This window comes from Sceloporus undulatus, chromosome 4 (genome assembly GCF_019175285.1).
Source record: "Sceloporus undulatus isolate JIND9_A2432 ecotype Alabama chromosome 4, SceUnd_v1.1, whole genome shotgun sequence".
Taxonomy (NCBI): domain Eukaryota; kingdom Metazoa; phylum Chordata; class Lepidosauria; order Squamata; family Phrynosomatidae; genus Sceloporus; species Sceloporus undulatus.
Window position 1 is genome coordinate 60,819,888 of NC_056525.1, and position 18,160 is coordinate 60,838,047.

At 41.0% G+C, this 18,160-nt stretch overlaps 1 protein-coding gene and 1 long non-coding RNA gene across 3 annotated transcripts in view; one reads left to right on the forward strand and one right to left on the reverse strand.

Annotated features, from left to right (window-relative positions):
- LOC121928635 overlaps window positions 1–1,175 on the reverse strand; it is a 50,210-nt gene extending 49,035 nt beyond the window's left edge. The window contains exon 1 of the long non-coding RNA XR_006103538.1: window positions 534–1,175. This is a non-coding gene — a long non-coding RNA (uncharacterized LOC121928635). The remainder of the gene's footprint in view (window positions 1–533) is intronic.
- Window positions 714–12,157, forward strand: GOLT1A (golgi transport 1A). Of its 2 annotated transcripts, none has more exons than XM_042463594.1 (5): window positions 714–845; window positions 6,240–6,331; window positions 7,626–7,804; window positions 9,334–9,397; window positions 11,571–12,157. In XM_042463594.1, the coding sequence occupies exons 1-5, from the start codon at window positions 821–823 to the stop codon at window positions 11,607–11,609; spliced, it is 399 nt and encodes a 132-aa protein (XP_042319528.1). In that variant the 5' UTR covers window positions 714–820; the 3' UTR covers window positions 11,610–12,157. The 2 variants fall into 2 exon arrangements, with proteins under 2 accessions (XP_042319528.1, XP_042319526.1); XM_042463592.1 differs by lacking the exon at window positions 11,571–12,157 and adding an exon at window positions 11,415–11,563.
- The last annotated feature ends 6,003 nt before the right edge of the window (window positions 12,158–18,160 follow it).

The window sequence follows — 18,160 nt, forward strand, 5'->3', positions numbered from 1 at the left end:
CAAAAACAAGAAACATCAATTTCTTGTGCTTTATAGAAATGCTTCCTGTGACTCAGGCATGGCTAATGCAGATGTCCCTGGCCACTTAATTAGTTTCCTACAATAGTGTTTCTCTGTGAGTTGCCTACATGAAAACAACATGCATTGTTTTGCAGAAATATACTATACACCAGAAGATCGTGTGTGTGTGTGCATGTGTGTGAGAGAAATAATATTGGTGTGTGTGTGTGTAGAAATAACAGCTATCATTTAAACAGAAATGTAATGCATCTCACCACAGTGAGGAAAATTATAGCAAGTTGACATGCATACTTGTACCTGTTCAGTCTCCTGTCCTGTTGCAATTCACTGATGGGCAGCTTTCCCAATTTCTTACTATTCATCATTTTTAAACCTCATTTGGTTTTCAAACAGTGGATACCTTGAAACATAGGACTGTTTTATTCCCCCCCCCCCAAAAAAAAAAACACTAAAGAAATGCCTTGCAGTATAGTTGAGGGTTTCATTTTCTCTTGATCAGCACATCTGCTTACCGGATACTGGCCTGAGCTCCCTTTTGCAGATCCACAAGAAGAGAAGTGCAAATTTGCATGACTGAAAGAACGCAACCTCTCTCGGAGACTCCAGTGACAGCCCAGTTCACCTTAAGAGAGGTCTTTACTATAGGCAAGTTAATAATTTCCAGGGTGACGCAGAAAGGGCAAAAGGCCTTTCCAAGGTTCACCAGTTGGAAAATATGTGGAAGTGTCAGCATCCACCTCAGCCCTCAGTGTCGTGACACTCTCCCATCTACTTCCCTTTGGGGCCTGCAATAGTGAGGATGATGGAAATCACAGAGCTTCAAAGTGAGTATGATCATGTACCTCAGCCTGTGGAGTAGAGGTCATACATTCATACATCAGACATGTTGACACAGAAAGTGCAATTGGGATCAGTTAATGTTTCTCATTGTCAGCACAGCTTCTCTTCTAGTTTATGACACCATAACATCTAGTCCAGAACCTAGAAAAGTTACCTTTCAGGCTTATATAAAACCCAGAATTGCCCAGCTAGTATGGCCAATGAGACTACAGGGGAATTCTGAGAGCCGCAGGGGGAAAAGGCAGTTTTCTAAGCTCTAGTAGAAGTAACTAAAGATTGTGTTAAAAGCAACTTTCCCATGTTTTGCTCTATCTTCGCTGTTCCATTAATGATGGCTGCACTGGCACTTTTGTTTTCTGGGAAATGAGAAAAATTGCCCTTGGAATGAAAAATTGACTAACTTCTTTACTTTTGTTCATAAGGAATTAGAGTTCATGCTCCTCCAGGCTGGACAAAAGGATTTCACAGGGGTTACCTGTAGTTTTCAGGGTAGATTTTTTTCCCTGATATCCATACAATGTTTTTTCTGTCCCAGAATTTTTCTTGTAAATCTCCAGGATTAGCATCAACTTTTAAAACATTTCTGAAGGGTGGTTTTTTTGTTTGTTTTTTGTCCCATGAGTTTGATACAGGCCGGGGGAAATGTCACACATCTGTATCCACAGGCCTTGTCTTCAAGGGCCAAATAAAATGGCCTCCCTCTGCTGTCTCAGTGGGCAGACGAGATGACACATGTCCCAAACCACAATTCTGGTGTGAACAGAATTTAGTCTGTTTGCTCCAGATCTTACTAGAAGATCTGGAGCTCTCCATTCCAATATCTCCTGCTGAGCTGCCCGGTGGCACTTGCACCAATCACTTGCTCTAAGGTCAGAATGAAGCATCCAGCCATGGAGTCATTGCTGGGCACCTTATTCTGACCTCAGAGCAAAGTGACCCATGGCAGAAGCAGACACTCCAGGCAGCTCAGTGGGACACACATTGAATCAGCTATTTAGCATGAGAATGCAGGGCCTTTGTAATGGGGAAAGGTTGGGGTAGCTCCGGGGTCAGGGTACTCTGGGCTGCCGTGGCCAGTGCAGACAGGACCACAGATTCAATTCCTCCCACTGTATGTTGGGCATGCCAATGATAATTAGAATGACAATGTGACTTTGCCACGGAGGTTCTCCATGGACTTTCATTCCTTCATTACAGTTATGTTTCAAGGTGGAAAGTTTCTTCTTTTCTTTTAGAATTATAGTACTAAAGTGATACGGCACTTTGGCACAATGACAGTAACCCACAAAATTAAAAGTTAAATGTGGAAGACAAGGAAGAGGGATACTAGGGGGGGGGGGGACAATGCTAAAGCATTGTGGGAAGGGTGGCTTGGGCAATCTCCTGTCTCATGGGACAGGCGACTGTCCCACCCACCGCTTCCATAGTGATTTGGTTTCATGAACACATGCACACCACCAAAAGCTAAAAAGAAATAGTCATCTTGGCTCCTGCACTCATCTCTTCATGTCACGACAATCTCCCCAAAACCACCTGGCACTGACATGTAATTAAACACTTGGAGATAGTTTCTCTGGCTTTTCTGCTAAATGCACATTTTTTCATTGGATTTATAATTCACCTTTCTCCCACATATGGAATCCAAAGCAGCTCACAGTAGGAATAATTTTTAAAATATAGTTAAAAATACACAACTAGTTCAAATATTAAAACACTGTTACATTAAGGATACAACTCAAAACACCTCAATAAGTAAAAGACAGCACCCTGCCTGGTAACCAACCCTTCCTCAGTAAACAAGCAGTTTGCAAGAGCCTGTCCAAATAATAAAAAAAAATTACCTGACAGCCGAAGGACAAGAAGCCAAGCTAGCTTTGTAGGAAAAAAAGCAGCAAAATAAAGCCTCCCACTGTATTAGCCAATTCAGTTTCCCAATGTTCTTTGTTATATATGCCATGCTGTGAAATTTTCAGTATGTGGATGACACACAGCTCTACTACGCCATTCCACCTCAATCCAAGGGGCCTGTCTTGGTTCTAAACTAGAGCCTATCATCACTAATTGGCTGGATGGAGGTAAATAAATTAAATTTAATCCAGACAAGATAAAGATGCTTTTGGTCAACTGAAAAGCAGATGAGAGAATACGGAATCAGCCTGTGATGGACAGAGCTACACTCCCCCTGAAAAAGCAAGTCTCCAGCTTGGATACTCTCCTGGACTCAACACTGACCCTAGAAACACAGGTTTCACAGGTGGCCAGGAATGCATTCCAAGTTAAGATTTGTGTGCCAGCTGCAACCATTCTTTGAGATGCTAGATCTGGCCATAGTGACACTCACAGGCCTTTGATCCAAAACGAACTGCAGAAATAATCCAGTTTGAAACTGCTTTAACTGCCCTTGCCCTGGCTCAGTGCTAGGTAATCCTGGGAATTGTAGTCTATTGTGGCACCAGAGTTCTTTGACAGAGAAGGCTAAATGTCTCACAAAACTACAGTTCCCAAAATTCCTTAGCATTGGGCCAGGGCAGTTAAAGATTTCTGTTTCAGTAACTTTCTGTTTGGATTACTGTTAACGCATTTTGTCTTTGAAGAATGGTCAGAAACCTCAGCTGGTCCAAAGACAGCTAGACTGTATACAGGGAGCATACAACTCACTTGTTGAAACGGCTCCACTGACTGCCAGTCTGTTTCTAGGCACAAGTCAAAGTGCTGATCATGTCCTTAAAAGCCTTATACAGATTCACATTATCTGACATCATATTTCTTTGTTGGTACCTCCTATGTTTTGAGATCTTCTGGGAAGGGCCTTCTTTCCATTCCACTAACCTCATAGGTACATTTGGTGGCTGCTTCCAGATTTTGGATCTCCCATCCTAGACAGGGTTGCCATAAGTCAGGACCTCCAAACTGGCACAAATGTAGGACAAATGTAGGGCAATATTTTCAAATATAGGACACGTTTTTTAAAATGGAGGACACGCGGAAAAAAAGGATGATTTTTTAAAAATGTTCATATCAATGCATGTTTCTTAGGCATGATCAAAATGGAGGACATTTTGGCATTATTCCTAGACAGATGGCAGAAATGTACTTCCTTTTCTGGCCAACTCCCCCTCCCCCCATTCCAAACAGCACATTTGGGCATTGAACATGGCTTTATTTAACATGGCCTCTTGCATATTTCAGAGGCTTATTGCTTAACCAAACTTTTGGTTTCACACTGAACATGGGTTATCATGGCTATGCATACTGAACATGTCAAGGTGGTTTAACAAGAAGTGGATCTGCCCTCGGATTCAACTGTACTTCTCAGAAGTGTGTCCTTGGTCAAGGGACTTTGGTTTTTCTTCACTGCGCATGAGTTTGTAAAAAACAGAGCAACTTACATTGGCCATGCCTCAGAAGCTGGCTGATATCATCATCATCATCATCATCACCACTATCATTGTTAAAACAAGGCAGACCTGTACAAATGGAATCAAAATCCTCCTCCTCCTCCTCCTCCTCCTCCTCCTCTTCTTCCTCTTCCTCTCTCTCCTCCTCCTTCTCCTCCTTCCTCGTTCTCCTCCTTCCTCCTCCTCTTCCTTCCTCCTTCTTCTCCTCCTCGCCGGACCCTGGCCAGCCCACGTAGGGAGCAAATAGAGGAGGAGCTACTCCTCTTGAGGCTGGCTGGCCAATGGGGGCAGACTGGAGCTCCAACAGCCCGCCCCCTGCCAGCAGCCATTGGCCAGCCAGCCCCAGGAGGAGAAACTCCTCTTACTTAGCCCTGTGCGCGGCCCTGCAAGAACGTGCAGGGCTAGGAAGGTGCCGGCCGTGTTGGTGGTGGCTGCAGCGGCTGTGGCGTGCAGCGCATAGTGTATGCAGTGCAGCCACCGCCATAGGCGCCATCCGCAGCAGTGAACCCGGGACAAGCCTGGGTACAGGAACGAACCAGGATGGGGCGCCTCCGCCCGGTTCAAAAGTGGGATTGTCCCGCCTGGGGGCGGGACATGGCAACCCTAATCCTAGAAGGGTCAGACTGGCACCCTTCTTGCTATTCTATTGTAGGCAGGTGAAGACCTTTTTGTTTCAGCACATCTTTCAGGACTGACTGTTCAAGGGAAAGGAGTGTTTCCTGTCCTGTGTTGCTTATGTTTGTTATTTTTAATGGTTTGTTTATAAATATTTTTAATTTTTTTATAGTCTAATTGTATTTTTAACTTTTGTACAAATACAATGTATTTTTTAGCAGTATCTGTTTTAACATTTGTGTGGCATAATATCATTTCAATAATAATAATAATAATAATAATAATAATAATAATAATAATAATGGGAAGATACATTCTGTTGGTTTTGAAGAATGAAGCGTTGCCTGACAGATGGCTAAACTGATTTGCTGATATAAAGGGCTTTTTTTTGGCTTTGTTTTAAATAACATCAGGGAAATTCATGCTAGATAACTACCAGTATCCTAGATCTGGACATTAATTTTTTTTTCACTTTTTAAAAATTTATTTTTTAAAAAACTCATAAAGTAACATAGGAGTCAATCATTTATCTTCCATACTTTCTTACATTCACAGAGTCTTGCCGATACATTGACTTCTTCATAGCAGGTTTTGGTGCTTGTTTTATACATTTGAGCTGTCTCTTAAACCTAAAATTGTTTCTATCATATATTCTAAAGTCACTTTTTTTTTTACAATATACAATTTATTTCAAATTTAGTCTACCAAAGCAACAGTTGCAAGCTCTCCCCATTCATTACTTAGATACTTCATAACATGTTCCCATTCTTTTATAAACCTAGTTGTGGTTTCCTCTTTCAAAGACAGGTTAGCTTATCTAATTCTGCCATGTCTAATAATTTTGTTACCCACCTTGAATTGATGGGATTATTTTATTTTTCCAAGTTTAAGCATATATAACTCTGGCTGCCGCTGCTATAGACAATATAAATTTTGCAGTTTGGATATTAATTCCAATTATTCCAATAATTATTTTATTGATTATATTATATTAATTAATTTTCCTAGTAGATACATTTCTGGCTTTATTTGAATCTTTATTTTAAAGATTTTCTCAACTAAGTTGTCTAGAGGCTTCTCAGTACTGTAGTACAAAAAGGCAACTTTTCCAAACTCTCCAAAGCCTTGACACTTCCACTAAAAAGCCCTCTCTCATATAGTCATCAACTGTACTTTAGATAGCAGTGGACACAGAACAGGGCATCTCCTCCAGATTTCAAGACAGGAACAGGATCATGCCAGAACAGTATCCTGAATGTATAGTATCTCTGCCAGACTTTTCTCTCCTCAATAAGTTGCAAGAGTTGTTCCTCCTGTCCATTCAGGCTGCTGTGATATTAATTACATTCATTTTATGTCTTGCAGAGATTGGTGTCGGCCTTGTGGGCTTTGGAGCATTCTTTCTTCTTTTTGGAATGCTGCTTTACATGGATGCAGTGCTTCTGGCCTTTGGAAATGTATGCTTCTTGAAAAACTTCTGATGTTTCCTTCTAAGATAATAAAATGTGTGTTTTGATCACATAAAATATTCATCTTCCCAAAGAATTCAGTGCTTCAAAAATTCTTAAGGATCACTAAATGTACTTAGAAAGCACTGACACTAATATGTTCCAGGGAAAGGATGGAGGACTTTTGGACCTCTAGATGTTTTGGTCCATTATTCCCTTCAGACCTACCTGGCATAGCCAGTGGTGTGGGATTGTGGAAGTTATAGGAAAAGACAGCTTGAGAGTCAAAGATTCCCCAAATCAGCACATTCGCTTGGAATATGGATTTTATCGGCATCAGTGGGGCACTTGTTTCTGAGCAGATGTCTATAGCCTTGGTTTTTTCAAGATCACAATTTAGCCAATGGCAGAATTAGGAATATGCCTATTTACTGCCCAATTGACCATGTACAGAAAGCAAGGAGGTGGGTACAGAATGACACATGGTGAATCCTGCTGCTATTTAAAATCACCCCCTGCGGAGGCAGTTCAAATGATATGACTGAGGAATGTATAGGAGGGTACACTCCATCTGTGAGAACACTCCCATTTTCTTCATTGTCTGACATGCCTCCCTTCTGTCTCCATTTCCCCTGATAAGCACTGCTGCTGCTGCTGCTGCCCGTACAAAACTTGACAACTGCAGGGAGAGACTGGATGGGGGCACAAAGGGCTAAAAAGAAAGAAAGACATAATTGTGTGGATAGAGTGTTACATTCTATCAACTTGATGTTAGATCTCATCCTATATCAACTAAGGAGGAGAATGGTGAAATAGCTCATGGTGAGAAATTCCTTATGCCAACAGCAAAGTGGCTGAAGAATGTCTTCTTGAAAAAGAAAGTGTGGAGGGCAAAAACAATAGCATCCTTCAGGAACAAAAGGCATAGATATTGATGGATATGTAAAGTTTGTCCTGTTTGTATTGGGGATTCAGGTTTCATATGCAATATGACACCCTTAAGAGGATAACTTGAGAAGTTACTGTTCAGGAGTACAGCTCCCAAACCATGCCAGCTAGCATGGTTGTACAACCTTTCTAAGAGAACTCTCTATATTAATACAGATTGTGCAGTCATGCTGGCCACATGATCACAGAGTAGTCTCTGACAATGCTGGCTCTTCGGCTTAGTAATAGAGATGAGCACCGCCCTCTACGGCTGGACATGACTTGACAACCTTGTCAACAGGGAATACCTTTACCTTTTATGTTGCTGTGGTACACTCTGACAATCCCTGAGAATTGTTCATCTTTTTCTGCTTAGATCCTGTTCCTGTCTGGATTAGCAGTTATCATTGGACTAAGAAGAACCTTTGGTTTCTTCTTCCAGAAACCAAAGCTTAAAGGAACCAGTTTCTTTCTAGGAGGCATAGTCATTGTCCTACTTAGGTGGCCTGTCCTGGGCATGCTGCTGGAGATCTATGGCTTTGTTAACCTCTTCAGGTGAATAGTCAACTAAAGCAGTGGAGCTTCTATGAGAAACTATATAGACATACAGCAAGGATGGGAACTGGGCAGTCTTTCATGCTTCTCCCAGAGTCCCTCTTAGCCTCCAGAGAGCTCTTATCATACACACAAATGTGTTCCAACAAAAAGAGGGATAGTTTTTTGTGGGTTTTTTGGGCTATGTGGCCATGTTCTAGAATTTATTCCTGACATTTTGTCAGCATCTGTAGCTGGCATCTTCTGAGAAAGATGAAGCCACAGATGCTAGTGAAATGCCAAGAATAAATTCTTCTAGAACATGGCCACATAGCCCGAAAAATCCATTAACAAGTATGAATGCTGGCGGTGAAAGCTTTCAACTTCAAAAAAGGAGACCTTTTTTTGCCTTTTGTGGGGGGGTATTCCAGTTTTCACTGAATGACAGGAGGGGGGATTTAGAGCAAAAATCACATTTGGTAAAAACATGAAGTGACCTCTAGATCATTTCTAGAGGGACCCCTTGATCGCCTAGGTACAGTTCAGAGGAATCCAGGTGATTAAAACTGTATTACTGCCTCCCCTGACTGTCCACAGATATCCAGTTAACATTGCTTAAGAGCACATTTGTACCTAGTTTTATTATAATGCAACGTATAAGACCCTGTTCTTGGCTTGTGCTTATTCAAGTCTGACAAACACCGAAATTTCATACTGCCTGCCACTCAGTCATAGTTGTATACTCCTGCATCAGAAAAGAGCTCCAAGGCTTGTGCATACGCAGTCTATGACAACACATGAGACTAGGCCCCAGCTGCAGATACTAAGGTTTCTCAATGGAATTCAAGGTTCCTTGATAATCAGGCTAATTTGAAAATGCACCTATACCACTTGATTGCTAGTACTTCATGATTTCTAGCTGAATGGGGGACATTTCATCATGGAGGGTTTTTGTTTGTTCTTTGTAACTAATATCAGGCAGTATAAAATTTCTGTCTCTGGTGATTCATTTTCTATACAACTCAGCCCTTGATGGTACTGACAACTAGAGGTGCTCAAGGATTTTGTTTGCTCCACATTTCAAGGGCCAATTTCATTGATACTTTTTGAACTAATGTTTCAGTCAGACTGCAGTTACCTTTAAGATTCAGACCTTTGAAGAATTATGGGCCATTGGTACAAGTAAAAGTGGTGCATGGATGAGAATAGGTGAACATTCCCCTCTTTCAAAGATCATGTCCCTACATCTTTTTCCCCAGAGATTTCTATGTTGGTCAGTTTGAGTATTGAGGTTTCTCTGGAAAAAAAAATACATGAAGAATGGTTCTTTCATAAGAAAAGCTATGAGCAAGAGAAAGCGTTCATTACTCCTCTTCTACATCCCCTTTTAATTTTAAAACAGTCACAGACATCCATCCTGATTCTTATGAGGGCTGACAGTTCCATATTTAAACCTGCAGAATGAAAGTTGTCATATATAGTTTGGCTTTCACGTTGGCTTGCTACATGATAATTTCAGTAGTTACTAACAAATTCTTCTTTATCTTCAGGAGTTTTTTCCCAATTGCCTTTGGATTTCTTGGTTCATTGGTGAATATCCCATTTTTGAGCAAGGTAAGGAGTCTTATTCTTCTGTGGGAAAAGCAAGTTTCTAGCTCAGTGGTTTAGCAAAAGAATAAATTATACAGTAAAGGTACAAAGTTCAATATACCAGCTGTTGTAAACTAAGAGTGCATCTACAATAATGCGGTTTGACACCTGCAATCTGTAGTTTTGTGAGGCACCAGCATGCTTTGGTAGAGAAGTCTAAAGACCTTGTAAAACTACAAATCCCAGGATTCCACAAGATGGAGCTACAGCACTTAAAGTGCTATCAAACTGCATTGTTTCTACACTGTAGATGCTCCTTAAGACTCTTTTTAAATAACCTGTTTCATTACGGGAGCCACTGTAATTCCTCTTTTATTTAAATGCACGTTCATCCACAGTCATACACTTCAATAAAAGTGATGTTGTGTTAAAATATGAAGTACAGATGCTCATCATGACATTCCCAATAACCAGCCTTCTAAGTTAGATGAGGTGGCCATTTTCTAAGTTGTTAAAAGACAAGAGCCCATTCACAAAAATGTTAACTCCACATAAGTTCAGGGACATCAGGATGATACTAGCTGGCCCCCTTCTTATAGAAGATCTAAATAGCATCTACATCAAGAATGAGCAAAATGAAGCACCCGAAATGCTGAGCTGCAACTCCCATCAACCATAGCCATCATAACCAATTATGATGGACCTGAACTGAAGTCTCAAAATGTATGGAGGGTCTCAAGTTGTCCTTCCCAACTGTATTAAAATACAAGTTCTGGTAGAAGAAGATCCATTCTGATGATGATTGGAGCATAGTTAAGTACTGAGTTATGTATAAGCTGTAACAGGATTCTAGCCAGAGTTTCTATGAGTATGCACAATACATTTGTATAACAGGTACTACTCAGTCTGACAAGTGAATGGAAAATGGAGTGTATTGTGATCACTGGAAATCATATAGGTCTCCATGCATGCAGCTTAGCTCCATACAACTTTCAAAATTATAGTGGAAGCACTAGTTGTGCATGTGTAGCATTTACCTAGAAATCTACTGTATGGCTTCAAGATAGTGAACTTTGAAATTATTGTTGGAAATATCACTTTCTTGAGAATTCCTAGAAACTCAAGAAAGTGGGAGAGATTGTTTAATCTCACTAGCAGAGCAAGCACAGCGGAATATGGGTGAGCAGGGAAAAAAACTAGGTCCACTTTATCTCCCAATCCACGTGTCCTCAATCAAAACACAGTCACTTGGTTAAAATGAATAATAAAACATGTTTACTTACAAAATCATGTGGTATGAAGTAACACACAGGTCCAGCTTCATGTTGCAAGAAAAATAAGGTAGGAAAAAGTAGGTTACTTAGAAAAGTTTCTTCTCAGCATGCAGGGAAGCCATCTTCTCCTGACTAGGAGAGAGCAAGAGAGAGATAATGGAGACCCTTTCTTTCAGGGACAAAAGGCAAAGGTGTGCTCTTGGGTAAACAGGAAATGTAGGAAGGGCTGTGAGTAAAACAATAAGACTACCATAGACATGCATTACTAGAAGGTCTCAGCTTGCAAAGTTGCTATATCCAAACAATTATGGATTGCCCTGTAATGTAATCAAGGAACAGATATTTAGATCTAGCTTACACAGTGAGCTAGTATGGGCTGTGTCATATAAATTGGAATGGAAACCTAGTGATCCTCCAGGCTTTCACTATTGGCCATAGTAGCAGGGGCTGATGGGAACTGAAGGTCAACAATATCTGGATGGCTGTAAGTTCTCAGTCCTGCACAGAGCATTAGCACTATGTAGCCCTATCACAAGACAACATGCAGAGTGCCAACATAGATCTACTCACTCAATTTGGGAGCACTTTTAAGTGCTCATCCCATGAGTCAAAATTTCTTCTCAGTTTAATACTGTTCTTCCCCAGATGATAAGAATGGTAGTACAGATCACAAAATTTTGTAATTCAAGTTTAAAGCCTTCTTTAAGTTGATGTGTACTGCACAGTCAGGCTCATTGAACTCATGGAAGTTCTACTGATTTCCAAAGCAGATAGATCACCCCCTGAAGTTATGTGGCTTCAGCTGTGAAAACAGAGATAAATTCTAGCACACATTTGACTTTGTTTGGGGTTATTTTCATCCCAATTGCTACTGTATGATTCTTTGAAGAAGAGCAATTGGTAAAAATGACATCTCACTGCAGCTATTCCAGAAACTTGGAGGCACCAGTTCCATGGTGTAGCCTGGATGAATGACCTGTACCAACAGCAACTTCCTATTCTACAAGCAAGAACTAATTTTAAAAACAAAAATGAATGACCCGTTGTCTTCACAATGACATATGATTTAGCCTTCTGTTCCTACTTTTAAATGAGGTGACCACTTATAAGTATGCAAGTCCATTGGAAGAAATTACTCAAAGATGTTGATTATATGAACATGGAGTAAGGGTTCCACAACCATCTACTGGATCATCAAGAACTCTCATGCTCTCTTGCAGAGGATCATGCTAAATGTTTGGACAGCAGCTGACTAAGCAATGAATTCACTGGGGGGGAAAACCTGTTTGTTGTCAAATAGCTTCCAAAAGAACACATCCAAATAGGATTGTCACTGTTCAAGCATGTTTTTCTATTACCAGATGGTGAATCTATGGCGGGTTAAAAACCGCCATAAAATACGTATTGACTACGTATTAGGGTTAGGAAGGGGCGGTGCTTCCGCACCCCCCTAACCCTAGTACGTAGTCAATACATATAATATGGCGGTGGCCGTTCCACACAGCCGTCGCCATATTGACGTAGCGGACGCTGTGCGTCTGCATGTCGCAGGGCGCTTATGACGTCACGAGTGCGCCATTGGTGCCTCGCTGCGTCATAACCGTGCCGCAGGAAGAAGCTCCATTTTGGAGCTTCTTTTTTGCTCCGTGAGGGAGTCTTGCGGTTTGGCTGCTGTGGCTCCCTCGCGGAGCAAACAGCAGCACCGGCAGACCACCGCAAAGCGGCGGTCTGTAACGCTCCTATGTCCCTCCAGTTGTTTTTGGAATAACCCTCTTATAATCCCAACCACTGGCCGGGTTGGCTTGGTCTGGATGAAAGTCAGAATCCAGCAGCCTCTGGAGGGTCTGATTTTCTACACCTGGTGTACCTACTGGCTTTAAGGGCTTTCTTTGGGGGGGGGTATGTGTGTAGGGGGGTTTCTCATAGCCTGTACATAGTGAAACATGTGCTGCAGGTTTTTGAAGCTACAGAAAACCTGCAAAACCAGTTCAGCAGAAATAACCATAAAAGTAGCACATACTCAAAAACAGTAATTCCTCTGTTTTACCTATAATAGGCCCTCTCCAGACGGGTCCTTTGCGGCGCGTCCACGATGTGCTAGGGTTGCCTCGGGGCGGCGCACGCACCCCCCCTGCAACCCTAGCAAGTCGTGCATGTGCCGCCGTTACGCAGCGCCTTACACACATTGCACATAACTGTTACGTCGCAGCTGTGCTGCTTCCATACGGAGCTGCACAGCTGCAATGTATATGCACTATCTTTGGTGCTTTGCAGTGCAGCAAAAAGGAGCCACTTTTTTGAGCTCCTTTTCTGCTGTGTGGCTGCACCGTGCAATTTGTATGCTGCGGCACAGCTGCGCGGCAGAGAGAGGTGCTCAGGAGGCACCTCTTCTGGGTGGTCTGTACCCCGCCATACTTTGAACTATCCAACTAAAGATATACAAGGGTATGAGCATAAGAAGACATCAGAAAGGAAGAAAAATTGAAATTGTTATGCACAGAAAATTTGAAACTGAAGAAACAGTTGTGATTTTCTTTTTTGTCTAAGTTCACTAAAAAGAATACTTTGAATACAGAGCTTGTTCTCCCTCAGATTCAGCAACAAGATGTGTAGAATTAATATTAGGACATGTAAAAAGTTATTCTGAATTATCTGTTTATTTCACGTTTGCAACAAAAAAGATTGCTAGTGTCAAAATAGAACAGAAGTTGCTTGTTGTTTTAATCCACAAACTGTAGTTTGGAACATAGATATTTAAAAGTTCAAGAACACTCTTTGGCCACGATGCAAATGTATTTTTTCTATTTTTGTATTTAATAAATCTTGTTTAATTATAAAATAAACAAAGGTATCAAAACTTCTTGTTGATATGTGCCTGTTTTGCCCCAGAGGAAAACTGCAATTCCAAATAAGCAATTTGGAAAAATACTGCAGCAAGAAAAGATGCTTTGTCTCTCCCATCTTGGATTGTCATCCAAACTGGGTGAATTGAACAATGACTGCATATTATCCCTTCAACAAATGTGGGGGATATTATCTCATCTGTTTTGGCCACAGCTGTGTAGGAGCTTATGCAACAAGGAGTTATTAAGATTTTGTTCCCCCTTTTTCCCACTTTTCACTCACTATCTTTATGCCTACAAACCATAAATGTACCAGTTCTGTACAGCAATTGTACAAAAGAGAAGAAGAAAAGAGAAAGCCCTGTTTTTTCTTTGTTTGTTTTTTAAATAAGCTGGTTGTTCTGAGGATGACCTTTAAAGCCCTTCATGGCTTGGGCCCAGGTTATCTACAGGATTGCCTTCTTCCACACAATCCACCCTGCACACTTAGGTCCTCTGGGAAAAATTTACTGCAGCCAGCAAAAACTAAGCTGGCTGTGGTTACCCAGAGGATCTTCTCTTCTGCCTCTCCCAAGTTATGGAATGGCCTGCCAGAGGAGAACTGGCATATCACCAATCTTGACAGCTTTAAAAGGGCAGTTAAAATGCATCTCTTCTGACAGGCCTTCCTAGATTAGCATCTCAGTTGCCCCCATTGACTACCCTGTTTTATCCATTTTAATAATCTTAACGGTATTGTTTTATTGTTATTGTTTACTATTATGATTTATTAGTTATGGTGGGTGGATGGGTGGGGTTCTGAGACATTGTATTGTATTTTAATGTTTTTGTTGTTAGCCATCTTGATCTTATTGAAGAGGTAGGGGTAATAATAATAATAATAATAATAATAATAATTATTATTATTATTATTATTATTAAAGGCTGGCTGGTTTGTCATTGTCATCCTCATCACCACACAGATATTCTGCCGTTTCCTTGTTATTGATGTTATTGGGTGTTTTGTTTTGTTTTTTTGTTAGGTGGGTGATGGTGGCAGAAATAACAGTGCAAAAGCATGGGGGTTACAAACATCACTTCCTGTAAAATTCAATGACCAAGGCAGGGCTATTGCACAACATAAGTACATGCAGACAATGTATACAATTGTATTCATACTGTTTGTAGCTTGTAATGCTAACAGATCAGTTCCTTGCTGCAAAACTAAGAGCAGTTTCAGACATAGCTAAAATCTTTAAATGCAAACTAGTGGTGAGCTTTGGAATTTGAATCACACCCAACCTTTATGGCTCACACCAAGATAGGTTAATTAAAGTTGGAAGATATACTTATATGCATGTCAGGAGTAGAGGGGAAGAGAAGAATGCAGAAGGGATGTTTAAGCACATATTTTACAAGGAAGAAACAAAAGAAGGGAGAAGTCTTTAATTCAAAGCAAGAAAGATGGACAATTTCTCACTCTTGCTAATTATCAGTTTCATTGTAATGGAGTGAATGGAATGATTTACACCACCAAGTATGGCTCAAATGCAAAACATGGGGGAGATTATTTTTGTCCATTTAAAAAAGAACAAAAGGGGGAAGATTGTCCCACACAGCAACCAAGAGAAATAGATATGTCACTATTTGATATAGACTCATGCAGCCAGGGAGAATAAGAGATGAAATGCAGAGGTGGTACCAGAGTTGCTGATGTCACTGACAAGGTCACACAATAAAGCAGAGAGGCTTTATAGTGTCCTGGAAAGAGACCTGAACTGTTAAGGAGGAGAAACCTAAGAGAAGTGACAGAAGATACCTCAGGACAGCAACAACAACATTTGAATAGAGGTAAGTAGGGGATGAGGAACTTTTTAAGTCTCAGGCTGCAAACATCTGTATACTTTCTGGAGAGTGAGTCCCACTGAACACAAATGAGACATATTTCTGAATGAATGTGCATAATAAGGATGAAAAAGTGTGTGTGTGTGTGTGTGTGTATGGGAGTAAGAATCCCTCTTGAACTAAGAGGAATTCCCTTTTGAGGAAATACTCATATGTTTGATCTGCAGAACTATTTCTTTAATTCTGACAAAAAAATTAATTGCTATTTAAATTACAGGAATGTAACTTCATTATGAACCTACATATACACATGCATCATAGCCTCGTGGAAATATTTTTAAAATAATATGGAGACAGAATTGCTGCTTAAGATCACATGCAGTCAATTATTTTATTTTACAGAAAGTATTTTTAAGACAGTAATTGCTTCCATTTACCCATACACCCTGCTGGGTGATTGCAACCTGGCTGCATCCTGAGTCCCCGGTGCACTTTGGAAGCTGCTTTTCAAAGAAGGAAAGCTCCTGGCTTTGAAAAGCGGCTTCCAAAGCATTCCTGGGACCTGGGATGCAGCCAAGTTGCACTTGCCTAGCAGAATCAGCAGCAACTTATGTGCGATAATACCTGCCTGCCTCCCGCAACCCGACTGCATCTTGTTAGAGAGCAGTCAAATTATTTGTCCATGTGATGATCTCCTAAGTAGTGACTGTGAATATGGAACAGTTAGGGATAAGTAAATCTAGGTGTATGTTCCATATTCATCATTGCTAATTAGAATTTTATCACATAAACCTTGTCTTGTTGCAATTACACTGTTTAAAGAGAACAGAAACGTATTCAGGGGCTTTTATTCTTCTTCTTGGCTGCCACCCAGCTCTCCATTGGCTACTACACAGTTGCTTTGGGGAGAGGCAAGAGGTGATTTTTGAAGGGGCATTAGCAAAGGATATTGACAAACTGGAGTGGGTCCAGAGAAGGGCAACCAAAATGGTGAAAGGTCTGGAAAACATGCCTTAGAATCATAGAGCTGGAAAAGACCACAAGGGCCATCTAGTCCAACCCTCTGCCAGGCAGGAACTCTCAATCAAAGCATCCCTGACAGATGGTTATCCAGCCTCTGCTTAAAGACCTCCAAAGAAGGAGACTCCACCACCCTCTGAGGGAGTGCATTCCACTGTCTAACAGCTCTTACTGTCAGGACGTTCCTCCTAATGTTGAGGTGGAATCTCTTTTCCTGTAGCTTGCATCCATTGTTCTGGCTCCTATTTTCTGGAGAAGCAGAAAACAAGCTTGCTCCCTCCTCAATATGACATCCCTTCAAATATTTAAACAAGGCTATCACATCACCCCTTAACCATCTCTTCTCAATAAATAATAATAAATAAAAATATTGAAACTTTATTTATATCCCTCCTCTCTGTCTAGGATAATCGAGGCAGCTTACAGTTAAAAGAATACATACAGACCCTCATATCCCAATAGTTCCTACCTTCCCCTAAAATATCAATTATACAGTTAACTATTAAAAACATACATTAAAATGAACAAAAGTGAGCGAATGGGGCTACAGCATATTCAGAGGAATGGTTCAGTTGGTGGCTGGGTTTGTTATTCAGGAGAGGCCTGCCAGAAGAGCAGGTCTGTTCCAGCCAGGGCTCTTCTTATGTTCCAGTGTGTTTTCTTCCAGGATCCTCCCTTTCTTTTATCTGTAATTTCAGATCTGTTGAAGTACCAGGATGAATCTATTCAATTCCCTTCTGCTGCTCCTGTTACTGTTCAGAATTCAGCTGGGAAAGCATGCAGAGAGTCATTACCCTCTTAAGAGCTCTTGGTATGCAGGTAGCAAGCAGGGTGAGTTCAGACAGATTCTAAACGGGTTCAAGGAGGAGCTTGAAAAGGGGGAAGTGGAATGCAATGATATAAACCATAAACCTTCTTTATGGAAAAGGACAATGAGAGAATTTTACATACACCTAGGGGACATACCTGGCAGTACTGCTAAGTTCCAAGATCACTCTCATTTCTATATTTTGATTCCTATCGCCATGAGTTGTTTTGACCTTAACATACTAAGCTTCATGTTTAATGGAGACCACTGTGGACTGTGCCATTCAGGTGAATAACTCTTAGGAGGACAGGGACATGATTACAGGAGTATTCACTTGTCCTCTTGCCTGTATTTGAAGAAGGCCTGTAATTCCACAACAGACCATATTCTGTGCATACAGATTCTAGAATGAATTGCAGACATTTCTAAGAACAGCTAAGAAAGTCTATGTCTAAAACCACAGAGAGCCACTATCAGTTGCTGTGGGGAATTCTGAACTGGACATACCAATAGTCTGGTTTAGTATAAGGCTGCTTCCTGTGTTCTCACATCTTTTTACCAGGGTATTTCCCATGTTTTTAACAATTTGCTAGGGGACACAATGTAAACCCTGAAAAATCTATTATACATGTTCTACATGTTCTTCCACCACTGAACCTCCAAACCTCTATAAACTCTCTCATTCTCCATAGGTGATTTCCCCCCAAATACTGCCAGTGTGATCCAGGGGACTGAGGTCATCCCATGTTCAAAAAGAAGGTCTACATCTAAGAAAAGAAGTCTGAAATCCACATTACCCATTCTATGCAAGAGGCAGGAGCACCGGATGCAGCTTTGGCAAGGTACACATCCTTCAAGGAGCCGAATGATTACTGTCCCCCAGGGGAATTTGTTGGTGGAGCAGGAGAATGATCTCTCCACTTATAACTGGAATTCATTTGGCTTACGATATGGCAAGAGGCAAGCAGTGGATGCCAAGAGAAAATTGTGAAGGTATAGGTCAGTCATAGAGGGAAGA

Excerpts from the sequence above, each read along its gene's own strand:
- GOLT1A (XM_042463592.1), top strand. The coding sequence starts at position 821 with ATGATGGAAATCACAGAGCTTCAAA. Across the intron at positions 846-6,239 it reads GGAAATCACAGAGCTTCAAA|AGATTGGTGTCGGCCTTGTG; the intron begins GTGAGTATGATC and ends TATGTCTTGCAG. Across the intron at positions 7,805-9,333 it reads GGCTTTGTTAACCTCTTCAG|GAGTTTTTTCCCAATTGCCT; the intron begins GTGAATAGTCAA and ends CTTTATCTTCAG.